Below are 21040 nucleotides of genomic sequence, written 5' to 3' on the forward strand. Positions count from 1 at the left end.
GCAGGAACCTCTGCTCCCATTCTACAGATGAGTAAACAGATGCTGACAGTGGGAGTCTTGCCCAAGGCTGTGTAGGCAGTAAACTTCAAATTTGTCATTCAGTTGTTTCAACTTCAGACCTGGGTCAGACAAAACCCATTTGGGGTTTTCTTGACAGATTCTGGAGTGGTTTGCCATTTCCTTCTCCAGCTTATTTTACAGATAAGGAAACTGGGGCCAACAGGGTTAAGTGACTTGCTCAGGGTCATACAGCTAAGTGTGAATGTCTGCCAACAGATTTTAACTTCCTGATTCCAGGCCCAGGACTCTTTCTACTGGCCACTTAGCTGCCCTTCAGCATCAAACCTAGGATTCAAATCCTGGTCTCCACATTCCATATTTTGTGCTCTCTCCTTTACACTAAGCTGCCCCCTACCACCCCTATCCCCAGCCCTCCAGCACTGAACTGAGTGCTGAGAAAGTGCTCTCCTCCTATCCTGATGAGAAAAGGGAACCAACCCCCTGTCCCAACTATGGAACACAAGGCCAGGATTTGATGATGCAGACTCTCCTCCAGAGGCCAGAGCAGTCTTTGAAGTGGCTTAGGTGGCAGTCTGCAGAATGAGGGAACTAGGAGGGCCTCTAAACTGACCCTCTCTTTATACATAAAGCAAGCATCCAAGAGCAAGGGTGTAACAGACCAAGTCTACCTCACTTATGGAACCCATGGGAAAACTAAAGAGGGGAGGGTTACGCCCCGCAAAGCACGAGTTAGTGGCATCCAGCTGGTCTTGTATCTGAACCAACTCAAGTGAACTAAAGAGATCTTCCACTTGCCCTGGGCTTCTTCCCTTCCCTTTCACTCACAGAGACTCTGCTGTCACTTGTGACCTGCTTCAGTGTGTTTTCAGGGGTGGGGTGCAGAAAGGAATCCAATATGAATTGGGCATCCTGATCACAGGAGAGGTCAGAGCCAGGAGGGCTCTTAAAAAAAGTTAAATGAGGAAGGGATCTGACCTCAATCTCCCCCCACCCCAACTTTTAGAATACTTGAACAAAAGTGTTAATTGTTGTCAGAATAAAGTGATACCTGGAAGCTTAGCCTTATTCACTTTAATCACGGGCAGAGGGAAGTCTGCCTCACTTACAGAACTCCCAACTCTGCTTCCTCAGAGGACAATGAGCCTACCTTTACTGCAGCTTGTAAAAAGCCATTCTGATCACTTAATTGCACTACGCTGGCCTCCAGCTATGCCAGGAACTAACCTCTCACCCTCTTTTCTCTGCTGCCCAAGCCCAAATTGCCACAGCACCAAGCTGCTAGAACACAGGATGGAAGCAGGGACAGTTCCACACCGTCCCTCTGCTAATTATTTCCTATTAATCCTGTACATAACTTGTACTGTATATATTTATTTGCATGTTGTCTCTCCCATTAGACTGAGTTCCTTTAGCTTTCTGTATCCCCAGTGCTTAGTAGGTTCCAGCACATAGTAGGTGTCTAATATATGTTTGCTGACTGAATGGATAATAAGCCAACTTCAGGGGCTGGGAAAAACCAAGCACATTGATACTGTGTGGGCTGCAGAAAACACTCTGACCTAAAAGTAAGGAGGTCTGGGTTCTGCCACTAATGGGGCATAAGCTGGGCATGTCATTCCTTCTCCAAGTCTGTTTCCCCATCCACAACAGGATAAAGTTAGAATAGATATTTTCCGTGTCCTTTTCAGAGCTAACATTCTATATACTGCCATGGTGCAAACTATCCAGAGGTCAGAGGTCTAAGGTCAGAGAATTATGGGGCCCCTGTTGTAGCAGACAACATGGGACACAGTCTCTTCACTGTGTTCAGGGCGAGGATGCCAGGCTGGGTTCATGAGGTAGCTTGTTTCTTTGGTTGCTTCCTCCTCCTCCCCAACACCCAGCACCAGGTTAGATACAGACATGATCCAAAAACAAAGCCAGGCTGGCTGGCAGCTACAGGGATGACATAGCAGAGAAGCCTGACCAATACTAGATACCATTTATTACTCTGTGCAGGAAGGGCTGGAAAGGCAAGAAAACGTGGTTGGTCACTTGGAGGCTGAGCTGGGCAGGACTCAGTACCGGTAGTGGTCAGGTTTGAAGGGGCCTTCTCTGGGGAGGCCCAGATACTGGGACTGTTTTTCTGTCAGCTTTGTGAGCTTCACATTCAGTTTGCCAAGGTGGGCCTCAGCCACAGCTTCATCCAGCTGTAAGGGAAGAACAAGAGAAGGTGAGCCCTGCATCCCAGAGCCCAGAGCTTGGGCCCCTGGACTGACTAGGCTGGAAGAGTGGGACCTCTCTCAGACCCATCCCCTTGTCTCCACACAGCGACCACCCTAATCCTGCTTCTTCTCACCTCACACCTGGACTACTGCAGTAACCTCCCTATGGGCCTCCTTTCTCCATTCCAGCCTCCACACTGCTGCTAAAGTGATGTTCCTCAAGGACACATTTGACCATGCCACATGCACATTCAATAAAACTTCCAACGGCTAACCAGGATCAAATACAAACTCCTTGGTTTGGCAACAAAAGCCCTTCACAACCTGGCTCAACCTACCCTGCATCCTTGTTATATTATTTCCATCCTTATTATATTATATACTATTATATTTATTATTATCATTCAGTCATCGCCCAACTCTTTGTGATGCCATTTATTGTCGTCTTGGCAAAGATGAGGGAGTGGTTCGCCATTTCCTTCTCTAGCTCATTTTACAGATGAGGAAACTGAGGCAAACTGGGGTAAGTGAATTGCCCAGGGTCACAGAGCTAGTAAATATTTGAGGCTGAATTTGAACTCAGGTCTTTCTGACTCCAGGCGCAGCACTTTATCTGCTGTGCTACCTAGCCTGCCCTTCTCCACCAAAAAAAAAAAATCATTTCGCATATACTTTTTATATACTCTTACATGTGCATGGGATGGGCATAAGCTCCTCGGGAGCAGGGACTATTTCTTTTTCTTCTTTATGTATATACAGCATCTAGCACAATGCCGGACACAGAGCAGGTGGCTGGTCAGTGCTTGCTGACTGAGAAAAGCCTAGCTCAACTATTTCAAAGGCACGGTATGGTTACCCAGAGAACTGGGTAGAAACTAAAGGGGAAGACAATTGTGCCTTCCCAACCCCCAAGATGAAAAAGCTGCTGGGGGCAGTCAGCCAAACCAGGGACAGGAGACAGCTGACCACAGACACGAAGGCGGCCCAGTTCCACTCAGGGTAAGGCTGGGCACAGACAAGTACAGAAAAGACTTTTCCCAAAGCCAAATCACTCAAATTAATTAAACACTATTGCCTAATGCAGGCACTTAATAAATTCATGCTGAATTCAGGACTTGAGGTGCAAAGATGCCAAGGCCTGGAGTAGGCAAAGGCTTTGCACTCTTCTCCCAAATCTGCTCCTCCCTTCTGGTATGACCTAAGGCAATGCCCTCGCCCTATGTGAGCCTGGTTTCCTCCTCTATAACACTAGGCTTGAATGCCTGCTAGGGAGGACAGTGGATGGAGACTATAGGGTGTCAAAGGTCCCTTTCAGCTCTGTCAGAATCACCTGATTGGGGGGCAGGAAAACAATCCATAGAAAAGAGCCACCCAGGGAAACCTGAGCATGTGGCTGGTCTGAGCCATTATCTTTTTAGGAGCAAGTGTCTACACAACACTTTACACTCATCAACAGCCTCCCCTATCTTTTATCTCATCTACTTTTCACAGAGTAGTCTCCTCCTCAATTAATAAAAGCTGAGGAAGGGGGGGGGGGGGAAGGAACACCAAAACCCATACAGAAGAGATTAGCTCAAGAGATTAGCTTAATCAAGAGATTAGCCCCTGGACCCACCCACACCAAAGCCACCTTGGCAGCTACTGAACAGGGAGCTGATGGGGAAGGAGAAGCAGCAGCCACTGACCTTCTTGGGAAGGAAGTGCACTCCCACAGGGTACTTGTCCGGGTGGGTCCACAGCTCAATCTGGGCCAACACCTGGTTGCTGAAGGAATTGCTCATCACAAAGCTGGGATGGCCCATAGCACAGCCCAGGTTGACCAGACGGCCTTCTGCCAGCAGGATGATCCGCCGCCCATTCTTCAGCTTATAACGGTCCACCTGGCCGGGTGGGCAAGAGAGGTGAGAACTGGAGACCAGGAATGCACCTCCCTCTTCCTTCCCCTCCCCAACAATACCCCCAAGCCCTCCAAAAAATCACAGATACTTAAGGCTAAAAGGGACCCCAAAAGTCATCTAGGCCTAACTATACTTAAATAGGAATCCATCTACAGACAAATTAACTTGGCTAGCTAAGTACCTCCTACTCCGGCCCTGTCTCTGCCCACATAAATGCCACATTCTCCCTTCTTCCCTCACCCTGGCTCAGTCTCCCAAGAATGGGCAGAGGAGGTAAGGGCCAGTGCCAAGACACCCCAGGGCTAAAATTAACACACAAAAAGGAGGCAGCCCAGTGGATGGAGACAGGCCACAGGGAAGTTTGGGTGGGCCCTGGATCCCTGCCATTCACTAATAATCACCATTCTGCCTTTGCTATTGCTTATGTGTGCACATCCACACCACTATATGCAAAGTTGTGTATCAGACTTCGGGAGATGGGAGAAGGCACTAGTCTGCTCTACTCCAACCCAAAAAAAATCCAGGAAGTCCTGGGGACTGTGGCCGTTTGAAGAGGTTCAAGAAATGTGCTCCAATGAATGTCAGCAACCAGGCTCAACACTGGATAGTCCTGTCTCCCTTCCCTCAACTAATGTATCCATCGAGAACAATGACCCCTCTTGTCTGTGTCTCTTTTAAGTGGACCAGAGGGCAGAGAAAGTAGTTCTACATGGCTGTGTGTCAGTATACAAGAGTGTTTCTGCACAAGCCCCAACAAGGAATAAGAGCTTTTTGAAACCCCAAGGAAGGGAAGGAGGCCAGAGCTTCACAGCACACATACACACAGCTCTACTCTTGATCCACCTGAAACCTCCCCCCAGCCTCCATCCAACCCCAGGTCCCTTAATGCTAGCCAAGGTCAACCCTGCCCCCACCCTCTTCCCACCCACCCAGAGTGCTGTGGAAGGGCCCTCCCATCTCTCTTTTCCAGAGCCTGAAGTCACAGGATTCCAGATGTAGAGCTGGAAGGGACCTCAGGGGCCATCTGATGCAAGCTCTCATTTTACAAATGAGGGAAGACCAGGGTACCATAGAAGTAAAATCAGAAGCAGGACTCAAATTCAGCCCCTCTGATTCCAGAGCCCATGAGAGCTCCACTGTGCCATGGACCCTGGAGACACTCCAGAAATGGGTCACCTGTCTATGATTTGAGTGCCCACACCCAGGCCCTCCGGGGCAAGCCCTCACCTGAGGTTTCACGTTCACCTTCTCCACGGCGTTATGATTCAGCCACTTTACATCTATTTCCACGTCAAAGTGGCCAATGTTACATACTATGGCGTCATCCTTCATCTGCTCAAAGTGCCTGTGGTGGCGGTAGGAAACAGGGGCCACAGGGGTGAGGGGGAGAGGAAGCAGGAGCTAGGGAACAAAGCAGACAGGAACTCCTGGCTGCAAGGGAAGAGGAGCAACAAGGCCAAGGGAACGCCTGAGGGCCCAGGGAAGGACACACAGAAGGGAGGGAGCAACAGAACACAGGAGTGACGGCCTGAAGTAAAACACAGAGCAGGACAGGAAGAGGTCAGGGAACATACAGGGAGATGGGCAAAGACACTGGGAGGACAGATGGAGCCCTTCCCCCGACCCCGCCAAGGAGCTGGGCCTCACCTGCCCAAGATGATGTCTACACATCCTGTGGTGGTAACAAAGATGTTTCCCTCTTTGCAGGCCTCATCCATGGTGGTCACCTCATAGCCTGAGCAAAGATGTACACATGCAGACATCAGCCCTGTGACCATCCCTGAGGACCCCAAGTTGTGACCCTCACAGCCTGTTCTGGTCCCCTACTCACCCTCCATAGAGGCCTGCAGTGCATTGATGGGGTCTATCTCTGTGATGATGACTCGGGCCCCAAAGCCCCGAAGGGCCTGTGCACAACCCTTGCCCACATCACCATAGCCTGCCACCACAGCCACCTTGCCTGCAATCATCACATCTGTGGCTCGTTTGATGCCATCAATGAGGGACTCACGGCAGCCATACAGGTTGTCAAACTTGCTCTGAAGGGAGGTAAGGAAAGGAGGAAGCAATCCCATGTATACCAGGAAGCTTTCATTGGGTCCCTCCCCAGCTCAAGAACTCAGAATGACTCCCTATTGCCCTCCAGATCCAGGAGCCCTAGATTCTAGCTCTAGTTCTACTATTAACATGATATGGCCTTTGGTAAGTTACCTCCCCTCTCTGGGCTCAGTTTCCTCATTTCTAAGGTTCCTTCCAACTCAAACATTCTGTGACTCTAATGAATCTCTGAAGGTCTAATTTCTTAATCGGTAAAATAGGAATATCAGTAACTAACAACATACATTCTAAAGCCCTTCAAGATTTACAGAGCACTTTTCTCGCAACAACCCTGTGAGGTAGACAGTGCAAGGATTTTGATCCCTATTTGTGTAAACACAGGGCTCACATGGCCTTGTCTCTGCTCAGAGGGCTAAGTCGTCATAGGATCATAAGATCATGGCTTAGAGCTGGAAGGAACCTTGGAAGTCGTCTAGCCCAACCCTGTCATTTTACAGATGAAGGAACTAAGCCCCAGAGTGGTTAAGTGACTTAACCTAAAGTAACACAACTAGCCTGTGACAGAGAAGGAATCTGTATAGGATTTCAAGTCTCAGGGTCTCCAAGTCCCACACTGTGCACTACACCATGCTGGTCACCAGAGACTACCACCTCCCCTGGACTGCCATAGGGCTGTTTGTGAGGCTCAAATGAGAATAAATACATATAAATGTATAATTATATTATATATAATATATAATGCATTACACACACACATAAAACTAGACTGAAAACTGTAAAAGGGTCTTGTAACTAAATTTTGTCCGGCACACTGTGAGTGGTTACCTGAGCCAGGCACACGCTATTCTCTGGGGCTAGGGTAGGAGGAGGCAGCTGAGTCCCTGGAGAGGAGGGATTTGGAAGTCAGGAGAGGACAGTAGTTAGTACCTTGGTAACAGAATCGTTCACATTGATGGCTGGCACTTTCAGAACTCCGTTGGCCTTCATCTTGTATAGATTGTGGACCCCTGTGGTGGTTTCCTCTGAGATGCCTCTGATGCCTGAACCAAGGGATGCTCCATGAGGACCAGTCCCCAACAATCCAAGCCCTCTAGAGCCCCCCTTAATGAAATCCCCTTCCAACATTTAACAGGTGTCACCTTGCTCATAGCCTTCAGCTTGGGAGGGTGGTGGTGGGAAATGAACTCCCTCCAGTCTCCCCCCATTATAGGCCACCCCTGAGAGAGGGGGAAGAAGGAAAAGACCAGCAGTGAGGTATGTCAATCTTGCTCCTCCCCCCAAATGAAGTCATTTCATGTGGTACTAGGGTGGGTGGAGGAAGCCACATGCCCCTCTATCTCCCCTTCAGCTACCCCATTCACTGTGTTGCCAGGAAATCACTGCTTGGAGTCATAACATGCTCATTTTTTCCAGACTCTGGAAATGAGGTTGGGAGGGAGCTTTGAGATGATCTAGACCATCACACTAGTTTTAAAAAGGAAGAAGCTGCCACCCAGAGTCACACAGCAGGTTACTGGCAGAGTAAAGGCCTCGAACCCTGCTATACTGATTCCAAATCCATTCCTCTTTCCATTCATCATTCTCCCTGTCCCCAAACCTGCATCTTAGCATCAATCAGCTTAACAAAGGCTTAAGGCTTTTTCCTTTCCACAGGGTATCTCTTTATTAACAGGGAATAATAAGGTCTTAGCTCAAAGACGTGCAGCTCTAAGAGTGGACTTTCAGGTATTAGAGGTGGTGAGATACATGGGGAAAAGGTTCCTGAAGCAACATTCCCTGGCCCCAAAAGCAGTAAACCTTTGATCTAGGACCCAAATGACAGAAACAGGAGAAACACCTACTTCAGTTCCAAGTCAGCATATTTTTCTCCCTAGCCCCCAATCCAAGAATTTTTCTTTAATTGTATATGGCCTCACCGAAAGTCCCTCAGGAATGAGGCTGAGGAAAGGGGCCTGGATCAGGGCTATCTGGGGAAAGGAATCCAGGATCCCAGCATTCCTACACATAGGGTACCCTACCATTGCACCCCCACCCCAACTCCAGTCTTAGATATTTCCCCCTTCAAATCTTCCTGGACAAACTCCAGAAAAAAAGGGAGATGCCTATTCCAGAATGGAGACCCAGACTCCTAACTTTTAAGTCAAGCCAGAACCAGAGGGGTGCCTTTCCTTCCTCTCTCCTCTAGGCCCTCAGAATTTGAGATAACAGCAATGTCTGAAAAAAAGTTCCCAAGGCCATTAGGAGGGTTCCTCCCTTTCTCCCTCCCACTCTAATATGAGGGGAGGCTTAGCATGAAGATGGTTCTGGGCTGGAAGAAGGACATAGGCACAGAGCAGAGGAGGTTTCCCAGAGAAAACACCTCTAAGTACTCAGCTATGAGCTGCCAGTTCACCATCCTGGCCCAGAGGGCAAAGCCTGACCATACTAAACTCTGCAGGAAAAAAAATAGCTCCTTGAGTTTACTTTCATAGGATCACAAAGGAAGAAAACTTCAAGATTATATAGTCTAACTCTCCAGTTTACAGATGAATAAACTAAATCCAGCTAAGTAAAATGACTCATCCAAGGTTACTGAGCTAGAAACAAAGCTGGGATTTGAATTGCAGCCCTCTAATCCCATTTCCAGGGCTTTTTTCCACTGTTTAATACTGTACTACCCTTGGGAGTGTTGAAAAAGCCACCCTTTTCCCTCCAAATGCCAAAAATAAACATTGAGCCCTCCTCATCGGCTTCACAGGGAAACTCTGACATCCCCCAGCCACTATTCCTTGGTGAAGCCAAGGTTTCAGAAACTGGCAGCCTCGTCCCTAACTAGATTCCCTATGAAGACCCCATATACCACCCCTGCACACCCCCAGCATTCTACTCTTGTCCATTCCCATTCCCCCATGTTCTTCCTTACCCTTCAGCAGCTCAGGATATTTGGTGTGAACAAGGTTGGTGAGGTCCCCACCATCATCCAGGATCATGTTGAGGGGCTGCCCATCCTTGAAATAGAGGGTCTGCTCGATGCACCAGAGATATTCCTCATCGGTCTCCCCCTTCCAAGCGTACACTGAGGCAAAAGTGGAAGAACAGGGGTGAAGAATTCAATGCAATAGACCAAACATTAGAGTATGTGAGTACAAAGCTAGAGACACTACACAGGACATGCTCTCAAGGAACTTATAACGACAAGTTGAGGACCCAACCTGTGCACAAAGAAGAATGCCAGAAGGAAGCATGTAAGGGACACAGAGGAGAGATCCATACACAGCGCTCTAGGAAAACTGGAGGAGACAGAGCTTTCAGCTAGGGGATACCAGGGGAGGGATCCGTATGGAGGTGACACTGAAGCAGGGTCTTAAAGGAAGAGGAGGATTTCAGCAATGGAGATGAGGACAGAAAAGGGGGCCCGGCCTGGGTGAAAGCAAGCAGGGCAAGATTGGGGGGCGGACAACAGAGTCCAGTTTGTCTAGAGCACAGAAGACAGGAAGGAGAATAGGGTGAGTTAAGTCTAGACACAGGGAGATTATGGAGAGCCTTGGATACAAACTACTGTCAGACACTATTGTTTATTCTATAGGCAATCAGGAGGAATTGAAGGAAGAATCAGGAGCAGCCCTCATAGATGCCCCACCCAGCTAGTGGCTGGTACCAACAGAACTCTGATCTCCCAGGCCCTGACCCAGGCCTGGGGGAAAGGGAGAGGCTTCCCACCAGGGTCCTCCTTCCACTTTCTAAGTCAGGCTCCCAAGAATAGAAGAGTCACAGTATCTCCCCAAGGAAACTTAGCATCCCCAATACTTCCCTTGCCTATTGTAGCAATATGAGAGACCTATGAGACCAGGCCAAGCCAGGGAAATCCTCCACCCAACTTCAATCTAAGAACCAAGAACTGCCCTGGTCTTCCCCAAAGGAGAGCTCCTGGTCCCCCAAGTACAGGGCCTAACCATCTCTGTACTGTCAGATTTACCATAGTCTGTGGTGAGGGAGCAGAGGCAGAGTAGGGGAGAGATAAAAGTAAAGAACCAGAGAATAATCGCAATAATAATTGCTAGCATTCATGTTGTGTTTTAGGGTCTGAAAAGCATATGTTATACATATGTTATATGAAACACCACCAAGAAGGAAGCTCATGGGGGCAAGTCGGGTGCAGACCATGATGCCATCCCGTCTCAGTACACATACCAGAGACTTTTCTGATCCAACCATAGTCTGGGAAAAGGGCATTGCAAAGCATCAGCTGCTCTGAGCTCAATAGAGGCACCAGATTACTAATGTTGCAAACCCTGGGCAAAGGGCAATAAAGAAACATTCTGCAAACAAAGCTTTTTCCTTCTAGTTCAAAGTCCAGTGCCTCAAAGCACAGAGACAGAAAACCAAAGAGGGCTGCCCACTGTGCACACCTCCCCCAGCAGGCCAGGAGATGGGAATCAAAGGCACTTCTGGTTCCTCTGCTCTGGTGGAAGCACGTCTAAGGCCCTCACACTCCCAAGCATATCATCAGCCTACCTTTGCTCAAGGTCCTTAGCCTCAGACACAGAACTCTAATCCCCAAAGCCTATGTTGGGCCACACTCACAGACAGAGAAAATGAAACACTGCTGTGTTTTCTTCCTACTCTCAGAGAGCTTCTACCAGCCTCCTAGCTCACCCAGATCAGAGCAGGGACTTGGCCCCTTCTCATCAGATGCCGATTGAAAGCCTAGATTTGTGTCTTGTGGTTCTGCGTCCTTTGATTTCACCCAGGCTCCCATCATGGTAATTCCCCAATGAGCTGGACAGTCATCATTAAGACCAATACAGTACCCTTCCCACCCACCCCTCCAAGAAACATTTCCACTGTCCAGGACCAACTTCCCCTGGCCACTCCAATTCTACTTCTTTCATAAAATCATAGAGTAACAGAATCTGAGAGCTAGATGGCCCCTGGAGAGGGGCAGCCTAGAACAATCAAAAAAAATGCTGGAATTGGAGTCAGAAAATCTGAGTTCAAATCCCAGCTCTGGCTCTTGCTGCCTGGGATACCTGGGGAAAGTCACTTAACATGGCTAGGTCTCAGTTTCCTCATCTGTAAAATGAGGGGGGGGGGGGTGGCCCCTGAGATCACTTCCAGCTCTATCAATGATTTTATAACCTATGCCATCTCACTCCATCCCCAGTCTCATGCCAGGGCAGGAGACCCTTGAATGGCATCTCCAAAATTATCAGCACCACCATCTACTGTGGCAGCTCCAGATGACACGTGTAAAGTGCTATACAATGCTAGCTATAATTCTTAAGAAGTTCTTCCTTCAATCCTGCCATAATCTGCATCCCTGTAATTTCTCTCTGGTTCCCCTGGACCATACAGTATAAGCCTGTCGTCTCCTCCATGTGCTTAACTCCTTTAAGTAGCTTAGGTCTTCCCAGCCTGTAGGCCTTTTCCTCCAGCTCCCTGAACCCCAAGAGAGTCCCTGGCCTTGGTGGGAGCTAATCCCTGAAGAAAAGGGCTTACCAGGAATCCCAGTTTTGGCAATGGCAGCTGCTGCGTGGTCCTGGGTGGAGAAAATGTTGCAACTGGACCACTGTACCTACAAAAACCAGGGGACAAGGGATCATTCATGAAAGCAGAGAACAGCAGCCCAAGGTCAATGTAGTGAAGTCAACTTGGATGGAGGCCAAAGGAGCTATCAATCAGTACCCATGATGGGTCAAGAAGGTCAATTCACTGAAGTGAGCAAAACCGAAGAACATTGTACACAGTAACAGCCACAGTGTGCAAGGACTGACTTTGATAGAACTTAGCTCTTCTCAGCGATGCAAGGACCTAAAACAATTCCAAAAGATTCATGATGGAAAATGCCATTCCACATCCAGAGAAAGAACCTTGGAGTCTGAATGCAAAGTGAAGCAGACTATTTCCTTTTTTTGTTTTTTTTTCTTTCTCATAGTTCCTCCCATTCGTTCTAATTCTATACAACAAGACTAATGTGAAAATATGTTTAATAGGAATGTATATGTAAAGCCTATATCAGACTGCATGCCATCTTGGGGAGGGAGGGGGAGAAAAAATTTAAAACTTATGGAAGTGAATGTTGAAAACTAAAAATAAATTAACTTATTAAAAAGAATTTTTTTTAATTTTTTTTAAAGGTCAAGGTGGATTAGATAGGATCCCTGGATTGAGAGTCAGGAGAGCAGGTTTTAGTTCTGACTACCATTCACTGTGTAGCCTTGGGCAAGTCATTTTCCCTTTTCTGGGACTCCGTTTCCTTCTTTGTAAAATGGAGATAATTCTTGCCCCACTTACATCACATACTGTTGTAAGGAATCTCAATGTGGCGGGGGGGGGGGGGGGGGGGACGGGAACTTTGACAAGTATAAATGCCTGTGCAAAAGGGATGGATTCACCTTTGTAGATTTAGAGCTGAAAGGGACCTCGAAGGCTAACTGTTCTAACTTTTATAGATAAGGAAACTGAGGTCCCAAGAGATCAAGTGAATTCCCCAAGATCACACAGGTGGCAAATGTCAGAGCTGAGATTTGAACCAAGGTCCCTCTGGCTCCAAATCCAACAACCTTTCTGCTGTACCTCGACATGGAACAGAGAGGTCACTGTCCAGCAAGGGCTCTATAACTTCCTGAATCACCCCAAGTCCCATGTGTTTCTGCCCCCAGATCCCATTACTCGCTCTGTGTCATGCTGTGTGTGGACTTACCTCGGCTCCCAGGGCCACCAGTGTCTCAATAAGAACAGCTGTTTCCACAGTCATGTGGAGGCAGCCAGCAATCCGGGCACCCTTCAGTGGCTTGGAGGCTGAGTACATCTCTCGAAGTTTCATCAGGCCAGGCATCTCATTTTCTGCTATGTCCAGGGCCTTGCGTCCCCAGGCAGCCAGGCTGATGTCAGCTGCAAGGGCAAGGCAGAAGACAAACTAAGCACCATGATGGGAGGTGGGGGGGAAAGAGAAAGGGGAAGAAGCTCCCCTTTGCTCTCCTGTCATCAAGTATATTCTCAACTTGCTGCTTCTGACAAAATAATGAGCTCTCTGAGGGCAGGGGACCAATGGTCAATCTTAGAGAACCCAAGCAAGGAACAGAAAGCCTCAGGAAAACCTAGAGTCCCAAGAGCTGGAAAGAAATTCAGAGGGTACCTGGTCCACCTAAAAACCAGAAATGGGAAACTTATTACTTCTCTGGAAGCCTATTACCCTTCATTTCTCGACAGATGATTATTTCTTCTTTAAAATATACATCATTAATACACAGACACACAGTGTCCCAAAAGTCTTAGTGTAGTATTAAGCTTTAAAAACCACATATATGTATACACATATGTATGTATACAGTATGTATGTATTGTATATTTTTCTTCAAACTTAGTAACCAGCATTAAACAAAAATATTCAAGTAAAAAATGAAAAGTTACATATAAAACCATAAACTCCAAATTCCTTACAATTCATCTTTAAAATATACCTATTATAAAATGATAACAAAAATATCCTATTTGTTTCTGTCTTTTCTTCTGATTCCTTTTAATTTTATGTATTTCTTTTTTTTATTTAGATTGTGATGGAATAGTTCTAAATGTAGAAAGCTTTTTTTTTCTTTTTCTCATGATATGCCAAATAGTTATTGAATGAACAGACAGCCCTGAGCTTGGCTATAGATACTCATAAGACAAAAAGGTGGCTTAACAAGTTGCCTAGAACACTGAACTTGACAATCTATCTGGATTTGAATCTCTATACTTTTTCCCTACAAGCTATGTGACTAGGGGTAATTCAATCTCTCTAAGTTTTCTCATCTGTAAAAATAAAGATCTACAACACACACACACACACACACACACATTTTGCTTTGCAAAATGCAAACTGTTACATTATTTCTAAATGTGTCTGACTGCACACATCACTTCCCTGCTCAAAATGTTAAAGCAACTTCCTACTGCCTCTAAATCCAAACTTCTTTTTTTGGCATTGGTATTGGGACTATCTTTGCAGATCTACTACACATCACACCCTTTCCTTTATTCTACAATCACTCCAAACTGGCTCATTGCTCCTCACCTGTCAGGAATGCCCTCTCCTCACCTCTGCCTCTTATGATCCCCATCTGTATCCACGGCTCCGTTCAAGCACTGCCTCTTACATCAGGCCACCTGCACCTCAACAAAATTACCTTTTAGGTGGAATATATTGGGAATTTATTACTGGAATATAGTTTGTATTTACTTAGAGGTATATGTAGTTTCCAACAGAATGTAAGTTCCTTGAGGGTTGGGGCCCTTTAAAATTTTGTCAGAAGCAGCTAGCTGGTTGGGGGGAAGGGGGGAGATAGAGCACTGGCCCTGGAGTAAGAAGAACCTGGTTGTATAACCCTGGACAAATCACTTAACCCTGATTGCCTCTCCACCCCTACCCCCATCCCCAATAAAATACAATTTTATCTTCACTGTTTCATGCCTGAAACTTTCTCCCTCCTCATTTCCACCTATTTCCTGGCTTCCTTCAAGCCTCAGCTAAAATCTCATCTTATACAAGACTTTTCTAGACCTCCTACCCTTCTGTAGGTGCCTACCCTCTGAGATTATCTCTCATTTACCCCGTCTCTCTATCTTGTTTGTACATAGTAGTTGTTTGCATGTTCTCCTTCTCCTTAAACTGTGAACTCCTTGAGAGGAAAGGCTGTTATTTGTGTGGGAGTGGGGAGTGGGGAATGGGGGGGGCCAAGTGTTGTGTTTTGCCTTTCTTTGCATACCCAGGTCTTTCTTTGCCTTATTTTTCATTAAGCCTTAATCACTGAATAGGCATTGCCTCAGACAAACTGAGTCCTGTTAAGGCCATTAGCTTGAAAAGGCCAAGGTCCCCTACTGCATCCTGGGCCATCTCCAGGTGTCCTGATCCATATCTGGACCCAGATAGCTACAGAGGAGAAAGTGAGGCTGGTGACTTTGCACAGCCCTCCCTCCCCCTCACTTAAATCCACTTCACTTGCATGTCATGGCATCACCTCCCTGATGATCCTCTTTGAGATAGAAGGCCAAACAGTAGCAATTTCCAGTGCTTAACATAATGCCTGCCACCCAGTAGGCGCTTAATAGGCTTGTTGATTGATTGGTCATTATTATTTCTTTTTTGCTCTGATCACACAGTTTACTGAACATATAATGTGCTGAAAAAAATAATAAATCAGACCAAACACTCCTATAAAGATGCTCATTTTTAACCATCTACTAGCCATCCCCTTGTTTCCCTCCTAGATCTTCAAAAGTGTGCTCCCTATCTTAGAATGGTGAGGGCTTCAACTCCCCTTGATTAATCATTATAGAATTTACAGTACATAACCATTAAGAGGTCATGTAGGATTTAATCATGGATTATTTCCAAGACGAAATGAGTTTTAAGGCTGGTTCTAGAGGTGAGGGGCATGGATGGGTGGTGGAGAGGCAATGATATGTGGAAAGATACAGAAATGAGAACTAGAAAATTGCTGAGAACCAAGTATGGCTGGAGCCTCTGTTCTCCTGAGTTATATTTTTGAAGATCTTAGCGGTCATCTAATCTAACATCTTTACTCTGTAAATGAGGACTTGTCCAAGACGGATAGGTGGTAAGCATATCTGACACCAAAGCTAGCATTTTTCTAGTGTAATATACTAGAAAATAGAAATGACTGAGGTACTAGTTGGTCGTGAATGTTATAAAGAGTCCACATTTGATCAAATATATCACTGAATGGGCACTGCCTCAGTCAAACTGAGACCTGGGAAAGACTTTAGCTTAAGATCCATATCTGGCCACTGGACCCAGATGGCTCCAGAGGATAAAGTGAGGCTGGTAAGTTTGCATAGCCCTTAAATCCAATTTATTTGCAAGTCATGACAATAACCTTCCCAATATCACGGTCTTCTTCCAGCATGAAGGACAAACAATAATTACAAGTCTAAGACACATAATGTGTTATGGAAAGAAGGCCTGGCTTCCAATCCTGTCTCTACCACTTCAAGCAATGTGAACTTGGGCAAGTCACATAAATCTCTCAGTTTCCTCAGCTGTAAATTAAGGTTAATAAGTTAACTTGTACTACTTCACAGGGTTACTTGTGAAAAGTACTTTATAAACTATGAAACAGTCTCAAAAGGCACCCTGATGGCATAAAGCAGCCACAAACTTCTGGGAGATAGTCTCCGGCAAAGGTTTGGTTAAGTACAGTATTATGCAACATAGACTCAATGGTATAGAAATAAAGAGAGGGGCGGCCAGGTGGCGCTGTAAGAGCACCAGCCCCAGAGTGGGGAGACCTGTGATTGGTTGCAGCTTCAGATACTTAAAACCCACACAAAATAACTGGCAGTGTAACCTTGAGCAAGTTACTTTACCCCAACTGCTTAGGCATGGCCAGGTGGTACAGTGAGTAAGAGCGCTGGCCCCAGAGTCAGGAGACCTGGAATCAGTTCTGGCCTCAGATACTCAGCACCCACACAAAAATAACTGGCCTGTAACCTTGAGCAAGTTACTTAACCCCAATTGCTTTAAAAAAAAAAAAGAGAGAGATCAGCAGGGCCTAGAGAAGAACACAGACTGTTAGAGGGAGCTCTTAAGAGCACAGAAGGTTCAATTCAGCAAACATTTCTAAAACTGCCTACTATGGCACCATTAGAACTAGAAAGGGGCCTTGGACTATAGAACACTAACTGAGCTGGTGGAGATCATCTAAGCCCTACCATTCTCACTTTACTGAAGAGGAAATTGAGACCCAGCGAGGGAAAGGGTCTTGCCCCATGTTTCAAGTCAAACTGGTGTGTCAAAGCTAAAACCAGAAAGGAGTCTTCTAATAAGCCAACCCAGTGCCCTTTGGAAAGTCTACAATTCCTGTGAAAGCCTTGTCCCATCACTTAATGTATATACAAGGAATTCCAGGAGCCAAAAGTCTTATAGACAGAGGACATAATAGTTTAATAAATGTTTATTGAATGAATTACATGGTCTATCTGCCACCATCCTTCTGACTACTAGGTTTCCAGCCTCAGAAAAGCTTCTTGGGGCTCTTTGTGTGGGGGCCATGTGGCTACTATGCCCTGCAAGGGAAACTAGATTATTTTTGGCAAAGCAGAGAGGGCAAGAATCAAGGGAAGACAGAAAAACAATAGTGCCTCAGGGGCAGGGGAGAACACTGTGTCCTATGCACAGAGAGAAAATGCCCCCACCTCCCCTAGCCCTTCTACCAGCCAGCAGAGTATTTCCATGAAGTCTTCCCTGACTACCATGCATGGTATTGTAGAAAGAGCATTCCACTCTTCCCACCCCTCCAACACACACACACTCTTCCAAACAGCCCAAATCACCTTCTCAGCAGACCCTCCAGGACCCTGAGGACTATTGAGATTTACCTTGTCAAATAATCCTTTCCAGCCTTCAAAGCCTAGTTCAAATCTTACCTCTCCCTGGTGCTGTCAGAGCTAAGCCAGCAGTCCTTTCCTACCTGTCTATGTGCAAGAGTGGTCTTCTCTCCTTAACTGTGAATTCCTTTGAAGCAGGGGCACAGGCAATGAATGCTGGGCTCAGGGATGGATGGATGATGGATGGATGGATGGATGGATGGATGGATGGATGGATGGATACATGCATACATACATAGATACATGTATGTATGTGTATATATAGATGATAGATCTAGTTATATTAAGTGCCTACTACAGCACTGTGTTAAGCAATTATTGTTGTATTTAATCCTAATAAACGTGTGAGGTTGGTGCTATTTTTCTCCTTTCACTCTCATTCCTGTTATCACCTTAAGATTTACAAATTATTTTCCTTAGAGGTAAGAAATGTGCCAATTATTATAAAACTTTTTTTAATAGCTGAGGAAAGGGATCAGAAAAGTTAAGTGTTTTCCCCGAATCACAGCTGCTAGTCAAGGTCAAAAGACTGGAACTGAATCCTGGCCTTCTGACCCCAACGTCCTGGGCTCTTCTCACTTTATTCCCTCTCGGGACCCCAAATGCCAAAACAACAAGCAACAGGGAGTATCAAGAAAGAGAGCCCATGGCGGATGAATCCACGCCCCACCCCACCGCTGTCCCATTTAACTTTTGCATGGCCCAGAGAGGGAAAAGACTCGACCAAAGTCACCAAAATTGGTGCGCCCTTCAGGGGGACCTCAGTCGAGTGAAGAGAGGTTCAGTCTTGGAAGAAGGGTGGCTCAGGCCCCTATCTCATAACCGCAGAGTCCAGTTGGCTCTTTCCCAGGGTTCCCCAATCCACCTGCCCGTAAGAGAACAGCCCCGCAGCACGCTTCCCGCATCCCCAAGTCCCACGGCAGCCACGCGAAGAACGGCATGCCGGAACTAGTAGTTTCTCCTCAGCCTCCCGTCTCGAGTTGCAGCCATCGGAAAACTACAGTCCCCAGTGAGCACCGCGCGGGCGCCCCGCTAGGCTGTCCCAGGCCAACGTGCCAAACCTTCAATTCAAAGAGACCAAATCCGCGGGTGCCCCCAGGCTGGCCCAGGGACCCACAGCAAGTCCGCCTATTGAGGGCCAGAGTGCAACCCCGAGGGTCGGCTGCAAACCCCAGCCCCGTACAACCCTCGAGTGCGCTGTAACCCTACCAGTACTCCCTCCCCCCGCTCTGTCTTACCGACTTTGTAGGGTAATTTGTCAGACATGTTGCGGCCTCCTCCGCAGTTACTTAATGCCTTAGCAGAGACCACCACGCAGAGATTTCGGGGACTGGGGTGATAAGGTCACAGGAAAGCCGGGGCAGGCGGCAGGTAGCACCGAGAGGGGAGCGGTGCGTGGCCGGGATGCCTTTAAATAGTCTTTCTCCGAAATCTGCATATTCATGAACGCTCCCTCCAGCGGGGTTCGGGCAGGCGCAGCGCGGAGCTGGGCGGGGCGGAGCGAGACCGGACGGGGCGGAGCCGGGTGAAACTTCGAACCTCCAGGCGGCGTTTGGAAGTGGAGCTTTTGCTACTAGGGGCCCAGCAGCCTGGTGCTGGTCTTCAGCGCCGGGTTTTTTGCGCGAAGCTAAGACTGCAGGTGGAGACCGTGGATCACGGCTCTGCCACTTGATCGCCATGTGACCTTTGTGCAGTCCCTTCTCCCTGGGCCTGTGGCTTCTTCTAAAATGAGAGGGTTGGACTAGATGGTGCAACCTCGTCTCGGTCCCTGGAACGCCTCATTTTAGCGAAAGGAGACCTGGGGACCAGCAAAGCCTTCATTTGTCATTCCTAATCTTACAGAAGTGTGCAACCCATGGAGAGTGACCCGAGGGGAGGAGCTTGTGGCAATGGAAATGAATGAATGAATGAATGAAGCACTTAAGTGCTTACTTTGTGCAAAGCACTGAAGATACAAATAGAAAAACAAGATAGTCCCTTCTCTCCATAAACTCATTCTCTGATGGGGCAGACACCACATAATGCAGATTAAAGCTGCAAATCCAATGGAACAGTCCTCTAATATAATTTCCTCTGATAAAATCCTATCAGTTTCTGCTGTTGAACTGTCTCTGGATATGGAATCAGGAGGTCCTTGGGGTCCAGTTTCTGCTTTGCCCCCAACTATCTGTCTCTGGGACCATAGACAAGTGATGACCTCTCTGGACTTTAGTTTCCCCATCAGTTAAATGAGAATTGCAAGATCAGAATAATACTTGTAGTGTCTACCTCGCAAAGCACTTTAGAAAGGAAAGCATTTTGTACATTTTAAACAACCGATAGCCATGTTAGCGTTGACGCCACAGCTGTCTGTGTGACTTCGAAAAGAGTTCCTTCTGTCCTCCAGCCTCAGAAAGATCGCGTTTAAGGTTTACGAAGGCACTTAAGGTTTCATCAAGCTTAGAGGGTCTGTGAAAATCTGGGATTCTACCCATTTCCTCTTGACCTGGCTGTAGTAGGTATATTCCACCTCCGGTTCAGTAGTCTTGGTTTCTTAATTTGAAGGTAGCATGTGTGTACTAGAACTGTGTTATCTGTGTAGAAAGCTGCCCCATTCCCCAGCACTTACCGATAAATGTCCTGACCTCTCAATAATAAGATTATCCAGTCTCTGGACCTGGTTTCCTTCTAGTATGGCAACTGTCAGACATAGCTCAAGAATCCCTAGAGCACCTTTAGGGTTCCCCCCCACCAAGGATTGACCCCATCTAACAATCCAATCTTCCCCAGTATCCATGAATCCCTCTATAGCCTCTCTGATGGCTATCCATCCTCTAATTAACATCTTCTGATTCAGTCTGTTTCACTCCTGAACAGCTCTGTTTGTTAGAAAGACCTTCTTTAGTGATTTGAGTTGAAATATGCCTCTAATAATTTCTACCCATTGGTCCTGGTTTGGGTCAGAATCCTTATAAGAAAGCATTTATTAGACCAAATCAGACTCAGGCTCACTATGCCAGATTTCCTAGCCCTGGGTTTAGCCAGAACCATCTATCTTCTTCTTCTCCCTTTACCCTACTTCCTGTTTTCTTCAAGGCCCAGCTCACAGGGGTTTCTTTCTTCTTTCCACCACTGACCCTTACAGAAAAAATGATCAATATAATCTCACAAAACAATGAGAAAAAGTGGAGGAAATAAGGCTGCAGAAAACTGGGCATGAGACTCAATTCAACTTAGTTAACAATGTCAAGTATTTAAAGATTAATTAGGACAAGAAACTAAAAATGGAAAAGAATTATCAACATTTCTATAACAAATTATGTTCTTGATCAATGACAGTGGAGCCCTCATTTAGGCCTTTTTTTTTTTTTTTTTTTTTGCTTTTTGCTTTTGGGAGGGAGGAAGACAGGGCAGTTGGGGTTAAGTGACTTGCCCAAGGTCACACAGCTAGCATGTGTTAAGTGCCTGAGTTGGATTTGAACTCAGGTTCTCCTGGCTCCAGAGCCAGGGCTC

General features: G+C 46.7%; 1 protein-coding gene across 1 annotated transcript; it reads right to left on the minus strand.

Moving 5' to 3' along the window:
- Positions 1 to 1985: 1985 nt before the first annotated feature.
- Positions 1986 to 19056, minus strand: AHCY (adenosylhomocysteinase). Its single transcript, XM_069077820.1, has 10 exons — positions 18787 to 19056; positions 12864 to 13054; positions 11660 to 11735; positions 9084 to 9236; positions 7109 to 7221; positions 5955 to 6162; positions 5771 to 5858; positions 5351 to 5468; positions 3911 to 4105; positions 1986 to 2210 (listed from the first exon to the last, which is right to left on the minus strand). The coding sequence occupies exons 1-10, from the start codon at positions 18812 to 18814 to the stop codon at positions 2079 to 2081; spliced, it is 1302 nt and encodes a 433-aa protein (XP_068933921.1). The 5' UTR covers positions 18815 to 19056; the 3' UTR covers positions 1986 to 2078.
- Positions 19057 to 21040: the final 1984 nt, after the last annotated feature.

Source organism: Petaurus breviceps, unplaced genomic scaffold (genome assembly GCF_028583685.1).
Source record: "Petaurus breviceps papuanus isolate PSGF00001 unplaced genomic scaffold, PetGlider_PUasm1.0 90994, whole genome shotgun sequence".
Lineage (NCBI taxonomy): Eukaryota > Metazoa > Chordata > Mammalia > Diprotodontia > Petauridae > Petaurus > Petaurus breviceps.

Coding starts and splice junctions, on each gene's coding strand:
- AHCY (XM_069077820.1), bottom strand. CDS start 18,814: ATGTCTGACAAATTACCCTACAAAGTCG. Junction 9,237..11,659: donor TGCCAAAACTGGGATTCCTG/GTAAGCCCTTTT, acceptor CTTTTGCCTCAG/TGTACGCTTGGAAGGGGGAG. Junction 5,859..5,954: donor ACTGCAGGCCTCTATGGAGG/GTGAGTAGGGGA, acceptor ATCTTTGCTCAG/GCTATGAGGTGACCACCATG.